Here is a 20,045-nt window from a genome sequence, read left to right as displayed (position 1 = left end):
AAAGGATTAATAGGAAGAACTGCTGTTTAATCTTATCTTCACCCAAAAGGATGTGCTGTAGTGATCAACATGACATCGCATAGTGTTCAGCTTGGTAGATATGGCATCAGATTCTTCATATTATTTTGATTCATTAAGACGTTTTACTGTTTTTGGTTCTGCCTTTTCATAGCCTGTGTTTATGTGTGCTCATTGTATGATCTTGACATTAACATGGTCTTCATGGTCTCTGAAAGACATTGAATTTTCATTTGTGAATGCCACACACATTACTTCTCCTCTGCCTGGTTTTCTATGCTTATTACATACAGATATTTATTTTGTCTCTGAATTTAATCTATGTACGTTGTTACAGATGTATTTGACAGATGTTTATTAAAAATCACCTTACTTACCATCAACATGTTGTGTTACATTAGTCTGGCCTGATTTTAGCTACTCCAAGAATGAGTCAAGATTACCATCAACATGTTGTGTTACATTAGTCTGGCCTGATTTTAGCTACTCCAAGAATGAGTCAAGATGCACTTTAAAGTCAGAACATCCTCTTCATCTCTAAAATAGCTATCAATGTCAAGCAACGTCTGTGTGTTCAAAGCCAAAAAATATGCTTCAAAATAGATCTGTATCATGGGCGTCAGTTTGTTTTGAGAAGTGCTGGGGACAATGACGGGTTTGACGTGTTCACACCTTTTTAAAGTGGTGGGGACAAAATGGGCCATGACAAAAAGTGGTGGGGACAGCGTAAATGACGCCTATGATCTGTATATAGTCATGTTTCCTTCCCTTCTTCGTTCACTTCTTCCAAATTGCAGGATTGTAATAAAGGGAAGCAATTCTCTTTATATGAATCACTTTCAATCTATTTAATCTATTTTACTAATTAATAGATGATTCACTGATTTATTTTCCAGTGCTGCCTTCATCACAATATTAAATTAGAGTGCATTTTAAGATGCATAAACAACAGCTTCTTTGTGACAAATTTCTACACTAAACTCACTGAAAAGCTTTTACAATAATTCCAATTTAAAAAGTTAGCCCTCGACACACATCAGGTAGTATAAGGTAGTGAGAGCAAGTGACATTGATTCTAGTTTTGAAGATTTCCTTGAACCCATTTGGTAAAAATTACAGCAGCTTGTGAATCACTCTAATGTCACCATTTCCCTTGACAAATGAAGCAGAAACTGAAAGGAAACACAAACAATTGCAGCATTGAGTTCAAGCTCCAAAGTCAGATGGTTAGCTTTCTGATCACTGTCGCTTCTGAGGTTTGACAACAGTTTAAGCTGACCTCCCCTGAATTTTTCACCATTCTGAGGTATTCTGTGGCCACATATTCAGTGCAGGTCTTTAAAAGTGTCACATGAACTGTAGCAACCGTAGCACTCCCTTGCATTCAACTTTCCAGCAAAATATATTTATAATTTAACTGTAATGTTGAAACATGAGAATAGTTCTAGCTGGTATTATTGAGAGTTCATGATACTGCAATTTGGTATTTGACTCATGAGGACAAATATTAGGTACAGATTTAATAAAAGAGGAGTGCTTGTTTAGAGGGCTCCCTTTTTGTTACCCTGCACTGAGAGCTGGCTTTCAAGGGGATGGGGTATCATTCTTGGCCAATTTGAGGCCACTAACATAAAATAAGGCTTTAAAAGAGAAATGTAGTGTCTTTCTTAATGTACTTAACCTTTACTGTCAATGAAAAAGTATTGATTGCTCAATGGCATTTTTTTTGTTTGATTTCAGAAACAGTAATAAAATATGGTCATGGCATATAATAAAAAATGAATAGCAACTGAATGGGTTCAGTCCAACAAAGCTGAAATCCCAGTGAAGTTATAGCGTGGAAATAAGGGCTAATTTCAGACATTTTGGAAAGGTTATAGGTATTTTCAAAATGTATTGAGGGTTATGTACATTCAAATTTCATTTTGTTGACCTGCTTTAGATTTTGATGTATATATTATTATTATTATTATTATTATTATTAGTTATTTTTTAGCTCTTAATTTTTAGGTCTCATTTTGTATTTATTTTGTATTACAGTTATCTTTTATGGTAAAGAATTATTGTTTGTTGTTGACCAAACATTGGTTTTTAATAGATTGCTTACCATCTAATGTAACTTAGCCCCCTTCGGAAAATGCACACGCACTCTCACATACATGCTTCTAACATTTCTGCATATGGATTTTTAACATCCCCACATGTAGACTTTTAACATCACTACATACTGTACATATTTTCAACAAACCTCTCTTCCTTACTCTAATACTATACTCCCATTATGTTTAGTAATTTGGATTTCGGCTTGGTCCTTCCAGTACGACATAGAGCTTCGCTCTTGTGTATTTCAACGAAATCAGTTGTACATCTGCAGCTGTAAGGTGGTTAGCTTGATTTATACATGCAATCTTAGTGCAATGCTTGGCTGCATAGGTAGTCCAGCTAATAAAACTAGATGCCAGCTTGAACTTGCACTTCATAGTCTGTTCTGAGTCTATGAGAATAAAACGGGAACTTGGGGTGCAAAGATAAAGACTGTCATTTTTACCCCATGTCCTGTTCATATCACAAAAGTAACAATGGAATAGGCCATAGTTCTTAGTCAAAGTGGTTTGGCAGGGGTGACAGGACAAGTTACAGTGATGCATTGCTGCATTGATTCCCTTCATTGTTAAAGGTACCTGGTCTGGGCTGAGTGTCCCCTCTAAAATGCCACCAGGCTTAGGAGACCCCTGGGGGCCCAGAGAAACATTAAAGTTGTAAAGAGACCACTTTTTCACTGGGCCCCCTTGGGCCCTCCACTGGATAGCACATTAGGCTCCCCCAGGAAAAGTGAAATGGAAAACAAAGGTCTTAAAGTATGACTTTGTGTGACTTAAGCGTTGATGTGTTCTGCTTTCAACATACACTCCTACTTAGCATTCATTCTGCTGCAGCTCTGATGTGTCTCTTGCCTTTGAGTGGCCCATGCTTTACATATGTATTTGTATGCCTGTGTCCAAGAGGGGCTATGATTCAGGCCTTCACTCTGTGGACAAAAATGATTGGACACCAAATCTTGACTCTCAGTCAAACCAACCAGTGCAGAGCCCTACCTAACAAGACCAAATTTCTCCCCTGCAGCACTGTATCCTATCCATTTCTGCGCACTCCATCCTCTAAATCAGCTGTAGCACCTTTCACACTGTGGCCAAGAATTAGGAGTACCATAAAGTTCTCATAGTTCTGACTGAATCACCTTCAGTGTGGATGATTCAGTGTAAAGTGTCTAAAGCTAATGCCCTGACATTAAGTGTAACCGAAACAAAGGAGTCAACTGCTTATGGGTTATCCATCCTTCCATCCATCCATCTTATCCATCCAACTTTTGCCCTCCCACATGTCTCACATAAGGGGCACCACTGGCCGTGTTCCACAGCTGTGATACAAAATGGGGGAAGGCGGAGCACTTGCAGTGTGTCACGGCTGTGTCTCTCTTCCAGTTGAACCCCCTCGCCAGCCAGGCGGCAGCAGCGGCGGCGGCAGCAGCCATGAGCTCCATCGCCGGCTCCCCGGCCTTCGGCAACGCCCTGTCGGGCCTCCAGGGAGCCACTGGGCAGCTGGTCACCAATGCACAGGGACAGGTGAGTGACCACCTGATGGCGGAATGAAGAACTGATTTTTCAACTCCCTAATACTGTTTAGTCTTGTGTTACCGGAAATCATGTGACATTTGTTTTATTTTTATGATGATGATGATGATGATAATTATTATTTTATTATTATTATCATTTACAAAGCTTGTAGTAGTAGTAATGCTACTGTTACCACTAAAATACTACTACAACTAATAATCATCATAATAACAATCATATTGATAATCATCATAATTATAAATATTATCGTTCCCCTGCAAACAGTATGAAAACATTATAGTTGTTCTACTCAAAGTCCACTTCGCATACTACTTTGACAAAATATGCTATACCTATTTATAAAGGAAATGGGCATGTGTGTTTCAGATGAAAATTCTTCAGACAGTACATCTGAATGACATGAAGCAAACTCATTTATTTATCTTGGTGTATTGTTATTTTTTTACAGTTTATTACAATCATTTTCACACGTGTCTCAATACCATGTCCACTTTTTCAAAACACTTAACACATCCACCATATCAGTAGACTATGTGAACTAAACTGTGTATACTTTTGCATTGCTTTGATACAAAATGCATTCAATCACCACTTCTTCCGAAATTCATGAATACCTCTCTCAGTCAATGTTCACCACCAGCAAAATTCTGTACAACTACAGCACAGCAAATTTTGCAGACATTAAGATACTCTGTTCAAAACATTTAACTTTCAGTTCAAAACCGAAAACGAAATTTAGATCACTGTAGATGGAAATATGCTGCATTTTCACAGACAAATGAAAGTATATGCTTGAAATAAAACAGATTATTCTGATTTTAGCAGAAAGTTTATTCAGTTTTTTTTGTTTGCAGCCTTGTTACCACTTTTGTAAGTGGTCATATTTGCATTGAAATGTGCATGTATATAGGCAAAATATAGATGTAGTTGTCGCTGAAGAGATTTTTCCACTATTACTGCTGTATATGTAAATCATGGGCTATCAGTGAAAGAAAGTGACCCAACAATGCAACTACAGCAAATTTACCACACTCAATTGTGGTATCTAAAGTATTGTGACAGGCAAAACAACAGATCAAAAAGTTTGTTCTTGGTGTCATGATAGCTGCTTGGCTTCAAATATTTATGGGGCGTGGGGGATTGTAGGGGTGGATAAGATATGCTAAAGATTTTTTTCTAAATGTTCAAGGCAAGGGAGAATGTTGCAGTAAATGTGAATGTAGTGAAGGGCAAGAGCAGTCACCCCACCTGGCCTCAAAGCCAGGTCTACGGGGTACCAACCATGCAACTTTGACCACGACACCAAAGAGCCAAGCTCGTTGATATGGCAGTCAGAGCGCACACTCAACCGTAGTGACAGCACTCTGTCACAGTGAAAATCATAAAAATTTGACACAAAATATAGAGTACACCATGGATCAGCATAAGAACTACAGCAGACTTCTAGTGGTAGTACCATGTGTTGTTGTTTCACTTACTGTGCTAGAAATGAAAAGCATCTGCAGACTTTTTGTTGTACTATAGTATACCTCAGAAATTGTAGCATAGAGCTGCCATGAGGCATATTGCAGCATTTCAGATTTGTTTGGTATTACAACATGGTCTCTAAAGAGGTGTCATTCTTTTTTTCTTTTTTTAAAATGCAACACTACAGTAATCTATGCTAAAACAGAGGATACGGCAACACATAATATACTGTATGCATTTTGCAACGCTTCAAGTTGTTTCTGTTTTTCAGTCCATTGTACTTTGAGTGACAAAGTAGTCTGCTGGGAGAGAGCATTTGCTATAGTTATAGCAACACGAGTCACTTTTGGGTGAATTATGAAGTGTTTTGGTGGTTGTAGTGCATTTTGCACGAAAGATTAACTGATGTGCTCATATGCATGGTTGTTAAACACACAGTGTTAAGAGTTTTGAAAAAGTGGCCATGGTATTGACCTAAGTGTGAAAACGGTTGTAAAAAACTGTAATACATATTTTGGTGGTTGTTTTGATCTTTTTATGACACGGTGTGATTTGCACGGGGAGTTGTACTATAGAGATTAAACTACTGCCTGTTACGCTTTGTGCAAATAAACAAAGCCCCACTTCCTCTTAACTCCGAGCATCTGAGTAAAACGCTGACCTTGTCATATTTACAGGGTGGGTGTAGAATTGTCCCATCAGTAGCCAGAGGCTTGAACGATGATGCTTGTCAGAGCGGGGCCCTATCTAATGAATCATCTTATCGCAGGTGCACACAGCACATATTAAAGGAAGATTGTATAGACAATGTGCCCTCTATGCCAACCCCTGTGCTATTTACCTTAACCCTTGTTTCATCACCGTTTTCACCAAAAGTTTCTTGCTCATAACAAGCTTCAAATAATAGTGTGAGAAATAGCTTCATCTGGCCTGCTGCAGAAGGACTTTATTTGGTATGCGCATTTCTGCCTTGTGTGGTAAAGTGTGCCTTGCAATGAGACAAGCTTACTGTGTCATTAGTGGTGGTGTTGAAGAGGAAAAGCACCATGCCGGTGGAATTACCATCTCCTCTGTTTGAGAGAACAACATTGACCAAAACAGTCTTTTTCTTGTAAGACACAGTGAGCTTTGTGAGTGTGTGTGTGTGCATGTGTGTGTTGGTGTTTGTATGTGTGTATATGTGTGTGTGTGTGTGTGTGTGTGTGTGTGTGTGTGTGTGTGTGTGTGTGTGTGTGTGTGTGTGCATATGTGTGTGCTTTGTATGTGGGTGTGTGTGTGTGTTTTGTATGTGTGTGTGTATGTGTGCATGTATATGTGTGCATGTGTGTGCGTACGTGCGTGTGTGTGTGTGTGTGTGTGTGTGTGTGCATGTGTGCTTGTGTTGGTGTTTGTGTGTGTGTGTGTGTGTGTGTGTGTGTGTGTGTGTGTGTGTGTGTGTGTGCTTTGTACGTGTGTGTGCTTTGTATGTGTGTGTGTGTGTTTGTACGTGTGTGTGTTTTGTATGTGTGTGTGTGTGTGTGTGTGTGTGTGTGTGTGTGTCTGTGTGCGTGTATGTGTGTGCCCGTGAGCATGTGTTGGTGTGTACATGTGTGTGTGTTTGTGTGTATGTATGTGTGTTTTTGTGTGTAACTATAACACATGACAACCATTTATTATTTTATGACAAGGATTATTTTAAATTTCTTAATCAGACTGAATTACTTGTTCAGCCTCTACAGTGTAGCAATTGGACAAAGGCTTAATTTTGAATCAGATTTTAAGATTAACTATGTGTGTAATAATGAGTTGTGATGATCACAGTGATGCAGTCATTTTTCACTCTGGAAACGCACCAAAATGTAAACGACATGGCAATGTCATAAAGGCCCAGTGATTTTGCTGATTAGTAAGTGATGTCATTTTCTAACTGCTTGCAATACGTGTTTTAGATGTATTATACTATATATTTAGAGATTAGCTCTCACATTTGTAGCCATGCATTTTTCATTTAAACTGTTTAAAGCTATCATTTTAAGATTAGCATTAGCCAAACTCTGTTACACCATGAACCCAAAAAACACTTCAGAAACAATCTGGAACCAATTACCTGTACTTGAATGCTCAGCATCTATGCGTGAGTGTGGTGCATAGGTAATGTACATCAATGAACCAATAGGGCAAAGGAAATCCATTTTAAATCCCAAAGAATCATCATTTGAGTGGTGGTGAATGCAGGCAGTGTCTTCTGATTTGTTTTTTGTTTGTTGGGATGTGTCAAAACATTTCCGGGAAACAAAGGAGGGACGTACAACAGAAGGGGGTTGCTTGTACTTTTTGCATGACCATATTAATCATGGCTCACATCAGGAGCATTGGAGCAATTAAATGCAAGAATGTAGGTAGAGAGGGACTTGTGGTTTGCATTTCTTACAGTTTTTCCCGATTGCTAAGACACATTTTCTGAAACCGTTCACCATTTTCTCAAAACTACACACGCATTCTCAAAACATTATTCTCATCTGCACAACGAGCTAACTTTCTGGTCGAAATCAAACTTTGCCTTCAGACAATACACACAAGCAATCAAAAGCACATACTACATGACTGCCTCTTAGACACTAGAGGGATTAATTCAAAACACTCTTATCAAAATGTAATTTTTCTTCTGAAATCAGTATTTTGAGAATCTGCATTATTTTGAACTTTGTAACATCACTTTCCTGACATTCAGATTACCTGTACAGGAAGACACCATCAAGAGAATTTCAAAACAATACTATACAACACCTTTGCAATGTCACACTGACAAATTACTGCATGAAGAGAGCAGAAATTTTCCATCCCTTTATTTCCAGAAAACCGTAAGGAAGGAATAGTGGTACATAGGGTAGTTAGAGTACAATTTTGACAAAAAAGAAAAAATTGAAAAACTTACAAAAAATATTTATATATATATATAAGATAAACAAATGTACTTCCATACTGTAAATCTAATTACAACTACTCCGCATCATCATCTCCTCTCTGGTCTGGATCTGGTCACAAAATTTCATCAACATCACAAAGGATGTTTTCCCTGGCCAGGCAACACGGGAAATATGCCCTGGCATGTCTAATCCAGCCTTGGATGGCTTCTATGGGCACATCCCCACAGGCCTCCTCCATGGAAATCAAGAGGTTTTCTCTTGTGTAGGGGTTACTGTCATAAACCTTCCACCGCCATGCTGACAAAAATTCCTCTATTGCATTGAGGAACAGGGAATACGCAGGTAAAAAAAGATTTGTGAATGTGGGGTGGTCATTGAACCAGGCGTGAACCAGAGCAGCCCGATGGAAACTAACGTTATCCCAGATGATAACATACTGGGACTGCTCTGGTTGTCCTGGATCCCCTTCCTGTTGAAGTCACTGGTAAAGTTGACCCAGGAATTCAAGCAGATGCGCGGTGTTATATGGACCCAAAGTGGCATGGCGGTGGAGGACCCCTTGATTACTTGCCTCCAGCCAGGAACCTTCACAATGGCACGGTGACCAATGATGTTCCATCCCCTTCTGTGCCTTGTTGTGAGGTTAAACCCTGCCTCATTAACAAAGATATACTCATGGGGCTGAGGCATCCCATCAAGTTCAAAGATCACATGCAACCAAATGGCCCTATTTATAGGGATCCTGTGATTCTGATTGATGTGTCACTAATTTAGTGGCTTTGTGTTTACACATTGGGAAAGGTGTGCTCTTTGTGTTCGGATGATAATGACTTATATATTGTATTGGTTGCGTGTGTTTGCTGAATGAACATATAGTGCAGTGAATGATTCATTTGGCCACTTTTGCATTGAGTTTCACAGAAAGGGCTTTACACATAGAAACCTATGTGAAAACATGTGAATAGTGTTTACAGTTGTGAGAAAAGTGTGTATCTTTTGAGAAATGAGGCAAGGCTATAGGTTTTCTTGCGGAGGGAACTGGTTATAGTGTGTTAGCGATTGGGAAAAACTGTAGTATGTAAAGTGTTTGAATGCCTTAGAGAAGAAAGGGGTGGGTTGGGGGCAAGAAAATAATCACTGAGAACTGTAGATGTTTGTGTGCGTATGTGTGTGCATATGTGTATGTGTGTGTTTATGTGTGCATGTTTGTGTGCATGTGCATGCTTGTGCATGCATATGTACAGTATATGTATGTGTTTCCATGGATGTGTGCGTGTTTTTGTGTGCATGCATGCATTCATACCTGCATGCATTTGCATGCATGTGTAATGATGTGCGTTGTATGTATGTGTATGTGCATATGTGTATATCAATGATTGTGTGTGAGTGTGTATGTGTGTGTGCCTGTGTCTCTGTGTCTACTGTGCGTCTTGATGCTAAACGTTGCTAATGAGCCTGGATGGGTGCCTGTGCTCTCAAGGTGCCTGCGGCACTGGGGACTGATCGTAAGGGAGATGGATTTGATGGGATGCTCTCTGCTTTTGTAGTGTCTTGGCGGCTGACACTCTCTGACATAATCAGGTCACCAAAACGGTCAAAGCCTTGAGCTAAAGCCTTTGCTCCACAGCTCATTATGTGGGTGCATTATTCCATCTGAGGTCTTTGGAAATACACATCGCACTCAGAGATACCCCACGCACAAATGCCCTCTCGTGAATAAATACATAAATGAAACCTGGCCAAATGACCGGCAGATACCTTTAGGCCCTTCTAGTCTAAAAGCTCTTCACAGATACATTTTATAATGTACTTTGATTTGTATATTGCTTTGTTCTGTGGCCCAAATCATGCCTAGATTTTTGAATGCTGACTGCAGTATCAAAAGCCTGAAATACATCTCTTTGTGATAGACACAGCCCATATACACATGTGGTACCATTTCCTCATTTCCACAACTGCATTACAGAAATGCACATTGATAGTTTATCTCTCTCAGCAAGCAGAGTAATCCAGAATTTTACTCCTCAATAACAGCCATGCAAACATGCCACTTGGCACCAAGCACCCAGCAGTAGGACTTGTTAACACTCATCATCACAAGCCGGGGGTAATTTCCCACTTCATCCCAAGAACAGCCACTTGTGTTTTCTCTTGTCCCAAGCGCTAACCCTGTCCCCTCCATGGTGTTGTTCACACGTTGTGAAAAACGAAGAGTTCTGCTAGGGGAGCAATATGAAAATGCACTTTACATTTTCCCTCATTATGTGGAATCATGGAGGTTCTGAAGAGAGGTCTTGCTAGTCCATTGACTGGTATGGCTCGGAGTGAGTCGCCGGCGCTGGCTCATGAATGTGCACTTGATAGTAATGTATGCTCAGCACTTCAGACAGCACGGGAGGCCGTTTTGTAAATGTTCCACCTCATCCAGTTTTTTATTTCACCACAGGTGCCCTTGAAGTGACAGACAGTTCAGTCAAGCCCTTGTGGTACATTTGTCAACTAGGGACAGTGCACTACACATGCATGCAACTCAACTGTACACAGTCACTGTAGAAGTAACAAAGACAACACACTTCTTTATGATGTATAGGGACATGGTCCCAGAAAGGGAGGTCTGGATCCTTAAAACAATTTTGCAACAATGTTTTAAAACCTGTCCTAATAAATCATTCAGACATTTTGTGCATGGTGATAGAGCAAAGTGATATTTTGACTAAGAATTGCTTGTAATGGATGTAAATTGGGATTTAATAGAATGACACCAAATGGAAATCTATCAGCATGGGCAAATTACCAAGATTAGGACAAAAACAAAAGTGCCCACACACATTTTAGAGGAAAGACATGAGCAGGGTCATTGTGTGCTCTTCATTGGCAAAGTCCTGGAGTGAAGCACAGCAGAGAGTCAAAGTAGCCTTACTTCTAGTTTAGATCCAGTTTTAGTTCTTTGTCACAGTGTACAATTGGTACTTAGAGCCTTGGTAAATGCACACTCTCTGTCTGAAAGACAAATGATGAGTATACCAAGGTCTGCCTTGGAATTGCAATCAAATCTTTGTTTTCTTTTCTTTCTTTGAAGTAAGGTCAATAAGACCACATTTCTTCCTTTCCGGTTTGAGGCTTGCACTGTGGGAACAAATCCATTTGATAGCCATTGGACTATACCAATGTCATCTGTATTACAAAAGCATCGCACTGTTTGACTCGGTCGGCAGTCAGGGCATTGGGAGTGGAAGAAAGATATACAAACATATATGGTGGTAGGAAATAATTCTTCATCCGTCCCACCCGCCACCAGTGTGGACATGTCTGGGTATAACCCAGTCCACTCAGTGTCTGAAAAAGAGTGTTAAATATTGAGGTGGAAGGAGGGGCGGGGGAATTAGGAGGCAGTGGACTCCTTCAGGACAGATGTGAAAAGCAATGCCATCCTCCGGCAAAGAACTACAGGGTGGGAAATTCCAGGACTTTTAACCCTGGTGTCACATCATTGTCTTTCCCCTAGAAATCCGTCCTGTGCCCCCACATACCGTGCCATTTGTCTCTTTCACCTCTTGCTTCCCTTTGATGCCACCCAGGCCCTGTGGAGAGGACACTGTTAGCTGTTCCTAATATTCCCCACTTGGAGAGCTCTGGGGGCAGCACCATCCCATTATGTTTGTGGTGCTGGAGAAATTTCAGCACCACAGCAGTTTACATTGTCCACATTGGATTAATAGATGTATGCATAGCCATCAGAACAGGTTTCTTTCTTTTTCCTCATAGATCATACAGCACAGCACAGTACATAATGCATTTTTCCTTACAACTTCAAATGATTCAAATAAATAATAAAAAAAAAAAAAACTTCAGAGCACTTGGCATTGGCATTCACTCCGCCACAACTCCATTCCCAGCCCAAAAAAGAGGAATGAAAGAAAATGGGGAGAGAAAATTGCCTGGTGACCATGGCTAACGCTGCAGATTGTCAGGGCTGGAGAAGTGGGATGACATGCCTTTGGAGACAAAAGCAGCATATTTTAATGAGTTCTGGTCTGGGGGAGAAAAAAGAGGAATCCTGGGATCTGGTCAGCCAGCAAATCCAGCATGTGAAGCAGTACATAAGATAAAGAACACAAGGACAAAGGTGAGGGTGAGGGTGAGTTCGAGCATGAGAGCAACATAGAGGTAGAGGATGATGAAGAAGAAAAATATGAGGGAGGAGAGGTCAGAAAAGGAGTATGGAGAGCTGAGCAGGTGGGGTTGGCTGAATCTCTCAACCTGCCATGGATTCGAATCACATTTGAAAAATCATTGCTCTTCCCTGGGAAAGGTACTTTCCCAGTATATTCAGCAGAATCTACAGATGTAAGTATAACAGATTACATTTAAAGTTGTAAAAATTCTTGCCTTAAAGAGAAGTACTAACAGCATAAAGAAAATATAAAGAGGTGGTACTGTGAAGCAAAATGTTGTAATGTAAGAAGAAAGGTGACATGTGAAGGCATGTACAGAAAAGAAGTTACCAGTGCTTTGGGGGACAGGAGAAGATCTGTGGCCACACTGCTTTTTTATGCAGCTACAGCACAGCCACTTAGTTCTGCACAGATGAATAATTGAATGGAGCAGGCCCTTTCCTATGCAGGCATGCAAAGCGGGTGTCGGGAGACATGAGCGTCAGTCAGCATAATAAAATATGCTAAGTGGCAGGGAAGCCGCACAGGAACTCCTGGGGAAGCGACTGAGAGAGAGATAAATTATCTGTTTCTTAATGCAGAGTAACGTAAGCAAATGAGGCATGGCCGGTATGAATTACAAATTGCCGGCCTACCTTTTTTCCAGTCATCCCTCCTCATTATGTCAAAGAGCTGGTAGTGTGAGCAGGCAGGCAGGCGGGGACCAGGGAAATCAGCTCAAATTAGCGGTGTCAGAGGAGTGAGCAGCGCTGAGGGGGCTACATATGGAAACGATACACTCGGCACACAAACTGCAGGCCTTGCCTCACTCAGCGGCCTCTTCCACTGCAATGGAACAGAGGTCATCCCTGTAGATCCAAGGCACACAACCCCAGCCATCACCTCCCCACCACAACCACAAAAAACCTCTGAAAAGTTTTGTGACATTCCTGATATTCCCTTTTTTGATGGTGGTTTCACTGCATATACGTAATGTATGTGATGTTCACATGGATTAAATGGGTTTAAGTGATAATTAATTATAAAAACAATTTAATTTCTAAGGTGACTCCCATTCTTCTGAAAGTAAATTTTATTTATTATGTGTACAAAGAAAAATAAATTGATAAAGCAAAAAAAGTGATTATATTCAGTGCATTTTTAGCAGTCTACTTGTTTGCCATACAATTATTTGTTTAACCATACCACTATAATTTTGTGTTAATGAACAAAAAAATTAAATGGCGCATAATCCAAACTCTTGATGTCACACATGATTTTTTTCCTTACTGTGAGTTAGTGCAGTGCAGTAGTGAGTATTATTTTTATAGTTACCAGTGGCAGCGAATTATGGTTGTAGTGCAATGACATCCCTCCTCTCTCATTGATATTATTATTATGCTTATAATACAGTCTTACATTGTAAAACTCTCCCTTAGTCAGAGTTCACAACATCTCCTTCTGCATAACCTTTCACTTCAACATTCTTATTCTCATATGCCCTTTGTACAGTATATGCCGTAGTTCTTCCGTACAGTCTAAGTGAAAATCAACAATTCAATAATATCTCAGTTCTAAGTATAAAAGTGCCACTTTATGTAAAATGTAGCTTATTGGTAGAATTCATTTTCATCACCTTTCCCATTTGCTGCCATGATTTCCACTGTACAGACAGTATTTCATTGTCATGCCTGCTACTGTGTTCAGTTTCTTTTTCCTTGTTTCCTCTTCTTTGTGTGCGTATTTTTTAATTTGTTTTGATTTTTCCTGTTGTTTTTGTGTTTATTTTTATTTGTTTTGATTTTTGTGTTACCACGGGTTACAGATGTTAGCCATCTGTATTGGTGAGTGTGTGTCAATCTTTCATAACAGTGAGAAATCCGTTATCATTTTCCTCGGCCATGAGCTGTATCATCTTTAACCATGCAAATCCTCCCCACAGACCTAACCTGAAGTATTTGCCTTCCAGCTGTTAACTGTTTCACTCAGAAATAAATAACCCTTAATACATTTTAGGGTAACACATGCTTCTTTAGTGTATTTTCAGTAATGTCAGTCTGAGGCTGCAAACAACTACATAAAAACTGCATAAAAATCTCTCTGATCTCTCACGTAATGTAACTCAGCAACCGGCATTGTGTTGCCTTACATGAAAATTTTATTTGAATTTACATTTAAAAGCAGGCGTACCTTAATCCAGTTCAAACAGAGCTTCATATATTGGTGACCTCAGAGCTTGCCAGCCTGTATTTGGGAAGGCAAAAAAAGCTTTTCTGCATTTGATTTTGATATAAGATTAAGGAAATGTTTTTATTGAATTTCAAGGTATGTCAGTTAAATATCAAAAGCCATCACAATTATATTATCATGTACAGTATCTCCATCCTATTAAATCTACCATGCAACAATTCAAAAATTCACAGTACAGATCATATTCACAATTACACAATAAAAACAACAACTTTTGAATATTTCAAAATGAATGCATCTGAGACTTCATGATGGAATATTTTCGTTGCATGAAACTGCTGGGTATCATATGAACTCAGCACCACCTAGCACAGCCTCAGTGCAATGACACTGATGCAGTGCTATTCAGTTCTTGTCTCTCAAGGTGCTCAGCAGTAGTGTTGCTATTATGAAAATACATCTATCTGTGTTTCTGTATGTATGTATGTATGTATGTATCTATCCAGCTAATACTTAATGTTGGTGTTTCTTTTCGGTCTGTATTTATTTTTTTAAAGCCTTGAAAAAGAGTCCTTTATACTTTTTAGTTCATTTCTGTCACGCTCCTTGTGAGGCTCTGTGTTAAAGTACAAAAGCCTGGATTAGCAGGGTATTGGCAATTCATGCTCTTAATAATGTCAGGCCTAACAGTACCACATGTATCAATAATAATCTTGCAAGCAGTGACAGATCTGTATCAAAGGAAGAGTCTCAAGATGGCATTAACCCTCATCATTGTCAAGAAGCACTAAGTCCCCCCCCCCCCCCCCACCCCCCGAGCCATGTTCCCCTTCACCCTTTTCGGCGCCTCTCCACTCCTCATAGCACTGAGAGCTAAAACGCCATGGTGACACACTGCAGCACACTTTGATCTCTTGTTCCTTATTATGAACGAGGAAGAGAAGGGACCCCCCTAACCAAGGGACCCTGGTTACTGAATTAGTAATGGGCATGGGGGGGATCTCTCAGCAGTCACATTATAGGCCCTTCTGCCCCCTTCCCCTGGCCTGTCAGCAGTTGATTAGTTAGTTCACTGGTCTGCACCAGCACACAGGCCAGAATTCAGAGCTGACCTTTGCAGTGTCCTGGCAGATGTGCACTGGTACTGTGTTTGATGAGGCAGCAGGTGGCTGCAAACAAAAGTTAACCCACCCTCACACCATGAGCCCAGGATACTGGATACTGTAGTGCCCCTGTTTTTCCCATGCTGCTTGGCTCTTGTTAGGGCTCTCCCCTGTTGATTTCAGTGCAGTTTTCATAAAGGGACTCCCATCAGCAAAAGCATTTTCCAATTTCATGCAGCAGCTGCAGCAAATATTTGTCTCGTCAGTACATTCACAGCAGTTCAAGAACCAAGTGTGGTGGCTCTTTAATTCATCTGAAAAATTTTTGGTCACTCAGGTGAAATTTCTGTGGTCTGTTTTAGTTTTTGATTGAATTTTGAATGCTCTCATGTACTTCCTTTTTCCCTCTTCTCTCTTTCTCTCTCTCTCTCTCTCTCTCCGTCCTTTGTGCTACAGATCATTGGAACCATCCCATTGATGTCAAACTCTGCTGGGTCCTCCAGCCAATCGCCGGGCGGGACTCCCGGACTGCAGGTCCAGCCAATCATGCCACAGCTCCTGACCAATGCCCAGGGCCAGATCATTGCCACTGTCATTGGCAACCAGATCCTGCCTGTAATCAACACCCAGGGAATCACGCTGTCTCCCATCAAGCCTGGACAGCAGGTTAATTCCCACATGCACACGTGCACATCCTCATATACATACATGTAAAGAAACACAGAATGTGTCATAGTTGTCATAGCATACTTGCATGTGATGTTAAGATTTTTTCATACTTTGCTCTTATAAAATTATTCTCGACTGTATATAGCAAATGAAATTTTTCACTTCCTAACAGCCATAGTCTATCTGGTTTCTAAATAAAAGTCCAAGATGTCCTGTTTTCTTAGACAAAAAGTAGCAGATGCAATATTTCATTGCTTTCAGTATTAAGAAACAGCCGTTTTCAATAAATCTGTTTCAACTTACACCCTTGACACGGGCAGTTAAGATTACAAAAACATGCAAAAAATGGCAGAGAGGGAGATTACATGCTCTGAAATCTGTCAACAAGCTGATAAGATGTTTCTCTTCTTTCATCGACGTGCCCCCCCATCCCCTTTTTTTACGTATTTCCAGTGCTGGTAATAAAAAGCAAGCTAGTGAGTCCTGTGCAACTCTCTCTCTCTCTCACTCGCTGTGTAAAGCACCTGTCATAATCTCTCTCAGACACAGCTCCAGGCACTCCACAGAGCCCCTGCAGTGCACAGCGAAAAAAACAGAGCTTTTCATCACCACACTTAAAACCCAAGCGCTCTCACCCCCCCCCCCCACCACCCCCCCCCACGAGCAGCCTAACCACCCCCCCAGCACCTCAACCCCCACCCCCCTTTTCTTTCTTTACTCCCAGCATAAAACAACCCACCTTAATCAGGCATTTTTAGAAAAAAAATAAGAGTCTCCATCACTGCTGCCCTTATGCTGTGAATTTCTGAACATTTCTGAAAAGATTATCTTACCTAGTAGACCATTTGTCTAAGGACAGAGACTGCTACTAAAATAATGCGTAACAAGTGGGAAAATGGTTGGGAGGGGACACTAAAACACAATCTAATCAAACCACTAACTATGTGGGTGAGTGGAAAGATGTTTCCATGATTTATATATACTTTGTTGTAAACTAAAAAAATTCAATAGTGGGGTAACTTGCAACATTGGAACTGAATTAGTAGCCTGACTACTACAATCATTAATAAAACACATAATGTCAAAAAACACTGTTTTGCAACTTGGAGCCTGCAACAATAATGTAATTTTAATGTTTAATGTAATTATAATTTTTTTAATATCATTTCACACAATATAGTCATATGTACTACATCTGTTATCTATTGTAATCATAGTAGACATTTTACTGTTTTGCCAAAGACATTTATTGTACATTGCAAAAAAATGAATCAAAAGACTGTTAAAGACTTAATTTTTTGCATTTCACAACATCACAGACAAAAGCTCTAAAATGAAGCAAAGTCATTACCTGATATAAGTGTAAGCCAATAGTTTTCACAACACCTGGGAAGGGAAAAGCCATGACATCGTTTTGTGAATCCTAGTATACCCATATGTACCATATATACAATCTACGCAGTTCATAACCGAAAGGGCAATTTGAAATAGCTTCATACTGCATTAATATTTTATATACCATATTAATGTATGGACTGGTGCATTCACAAGAACATAAATTACAAGTGATTCTTCTAATTGTTCTGCAGTTCAAAGCTGCTTGTAAACTTTAGCTTTTTTATATTTTATGATTTTTGTACACAGCAGTCAGAAACATTCCCTGTAATGCCAGATGATTCCTCCAGCCTGTCAACAGTTTTGACAGCACAAGCAATGCTGTTGACATCTCTTGCCATCCAAACACCCACTGAAGAAAATATAATTAATGGTGAAGGGGGGGGAAGAAAATTCAACCTCCTTTTCTGAAGATCTACCCTTCATTTTAAAGTGAGAATATACCAGCTTGATCTTGTAGGTGCAATTTATTTGTGCATAATACATGACGATTTCATAGTTTTACCGCCAAAATACATTGCAATAGATGGTAAAAGGTGTCATATTGAGCTATGAGATACTCTGTCTAGATGTCTTCCCGGTGGAGAACGCCTGTGTTGGTAGTTCTCTAATGGCCTCTACTACTAACAACTAGTAATCAGGGGAAACAATGGCAGGCCGGTGATTGTGATGCAGGAGAAGAGAAAATATTTTTGATATACGCAGAGCACAGGCTGGCAGCCTGTCTGTCTGTGGCATAACAAGCCGCCATCTTTCATACCAAGCATTACCCAGAATTCCCTCAGAGATGCATTAGTGAGGCATTAGTGATCCGCGAGTACCAGAGAACGTGGGATTGAAATTGAAATGGTCCTAAATAATGTAAAAAAATTCACATCTCTTACGTAATTTGTTTTTTAAAAGACCAATGAAGTTTATAAAAAGCTAAGGCCTCTTCACATCTGGGTGCTTACCATCCCCAAATGTTTTCTTCTTGAGTAGTGTACCATCTACTCCTCTTGGAATAAGGCAGAGACACTTTGTCCCTTCTGCATGACAACAAGCCCGGATCATCTGGAGAAATGTCAAGAGCAGAAATTATAATGTGTCTCAGTTTCTATGTATGGCAGCTTAAGAGTAAAAGAACTTTTTCTGGACCCATTTTCATTCAGTGATTCACTGATGTTGATTCATACCATGGTTCCTTTGTGACTCTTGAAATAAATGACAATGGCAAATGTGCATGCTATTAAAATCTGTCAATGATGTGATTTTTTACTAGAGTTTGATGTAATTCATATTGTTTAAATGTAAGATATTGTCTTAACAGAACTTCTCACCAGAAATGTTTAATTCCCATATTCTACTCATTCAAACAAGGGAAACATGTATAAACAAAAAAATTTACTAAATCAAAATAATCCTTGTCATGTGACCATGGAGATGTGTCCGTGATACTAGCAAAAGGGGAAATTTAGGATTGTAAATAATTTCTTGCATTATTTCTCAAAGCAAGTCACTTTTGCTTGAAAGTGCCAAATTGTACCCTGTTGGGGTTCTAAGTTATTATTTCAAAATTATTGCGGGAATAATGTGTCATGCCTTTCCTCCTAGTTAGCCAAAGCCTTTAAGAAAGAGCCTTCCAATCGGTCAAAATCAGAATTATACGTTCAGTGATACTTCAGTTTGGCTGCAGGATATAATTCTGATAAAGTGTTGCCACTGCCAACAAGATAGCTTATTGAGTTTGCAGCTGACAGGGTTTTTTGAGTGGCTACGGTAACATTCTGCCTGTGTCTGTGTGTGCCCACAGCTGCCACAGGCCCCACAGGGACCGGGTGGCCCGGCATCCTCCCAGGCCAGCCTCCTCCACCTGCCGCACAGCCAGGCCTCTCTGTCCCAGAGTCCCATGCGCCAGGCATCTTCCTCCTCCTCCAGCTCCTCTTCCTCCTCCCTTAGTGTGGGGCAGCTGGTCAGCAGTGAGTATCCATGGCAACTGCCGTACCCCTCCGAACATGCATAGGACCGTCACTTATATCCTGCACACACTCACGAGCACACATATGCATACATACAGCATGTTATCATTTTCTTTCAAACTCCGAATTAATTAATTTAAGATGACATTGGTTTTATGTTAGAAAATATTTTTAAGAAAAATAAAAAAACTGAAATATGCTGTTTGCATAGGTATTCAGCCCCTACGTGTTAATATTTGATAGAGGCACCTTTTGCTACAATAACAGCTTTAAGTCTTTTGGGGAAAGTATCTACCAGCTTTGCACGCTGTTTGGGATAGATATTTGTCCATTCATCGTGGCAGATTTGCTCTAAGTTGTTTAGATCTGTTGGTTGGTGCTTGTAGACCTCAGTTTTCAAAGAGTGCCACAGATTGTCAATGCAAGTAAGAGCAGGATTTTGACTAGGCCACTGTGGGACATTTACCTTTTTTCTTGAGCCACTCCAGTGTTGCTTTGGCCTTGTGCTTGGGATCATTGTCCTGCTGAAAGGTGAACTTTCCTCCAACCT

General features: G+C 40.1%; 1 protein-coding gene across 1 annotated transcript in view; it reads left to right on the top strand.

The window, feature by feature from the left end:
• Positions 1-20,045, top strand: part of pou6f2 (POU class 6 homeobox 2) — a 100,285-nt gene that overhangs the window by 71,063 nt on the left and 9,177 nt on the right. The window contains exons 5-7 of the mRNA XM_036522779.1: positions 3,501-3,641; positions 15,930-16,139; positions 19,330-19,495. Coding sequence (XP_036378672.1) covers positions 3,501-3,641; positions 15,930-16,139; positions 19,330-19,495 — 517 coding nt within the window. The remainder of the gene's footprint in view (positions 1-3,500; positions 3,642-15,929; positions 16,140-19,329; positions 19,496-20,045) is intronic.

This window comes from Megalops cyprinoides, chromosome 2 (assembly GCF_013368585.1).
Source record: "Megalops cyprinoides isolate fMegCyp1 chromosome 2, fMegCyp1.pri, whole genome shotgun sequence".
NCBI lineage: Eukaryota > Metazoa > Chordata > Actinopteri > Elopiformes > Megalopidae > Megalops > Megalops cyprinoides.
This window is presented reverse-complemented; position numbering and strand designations above follow the sequence as displayed.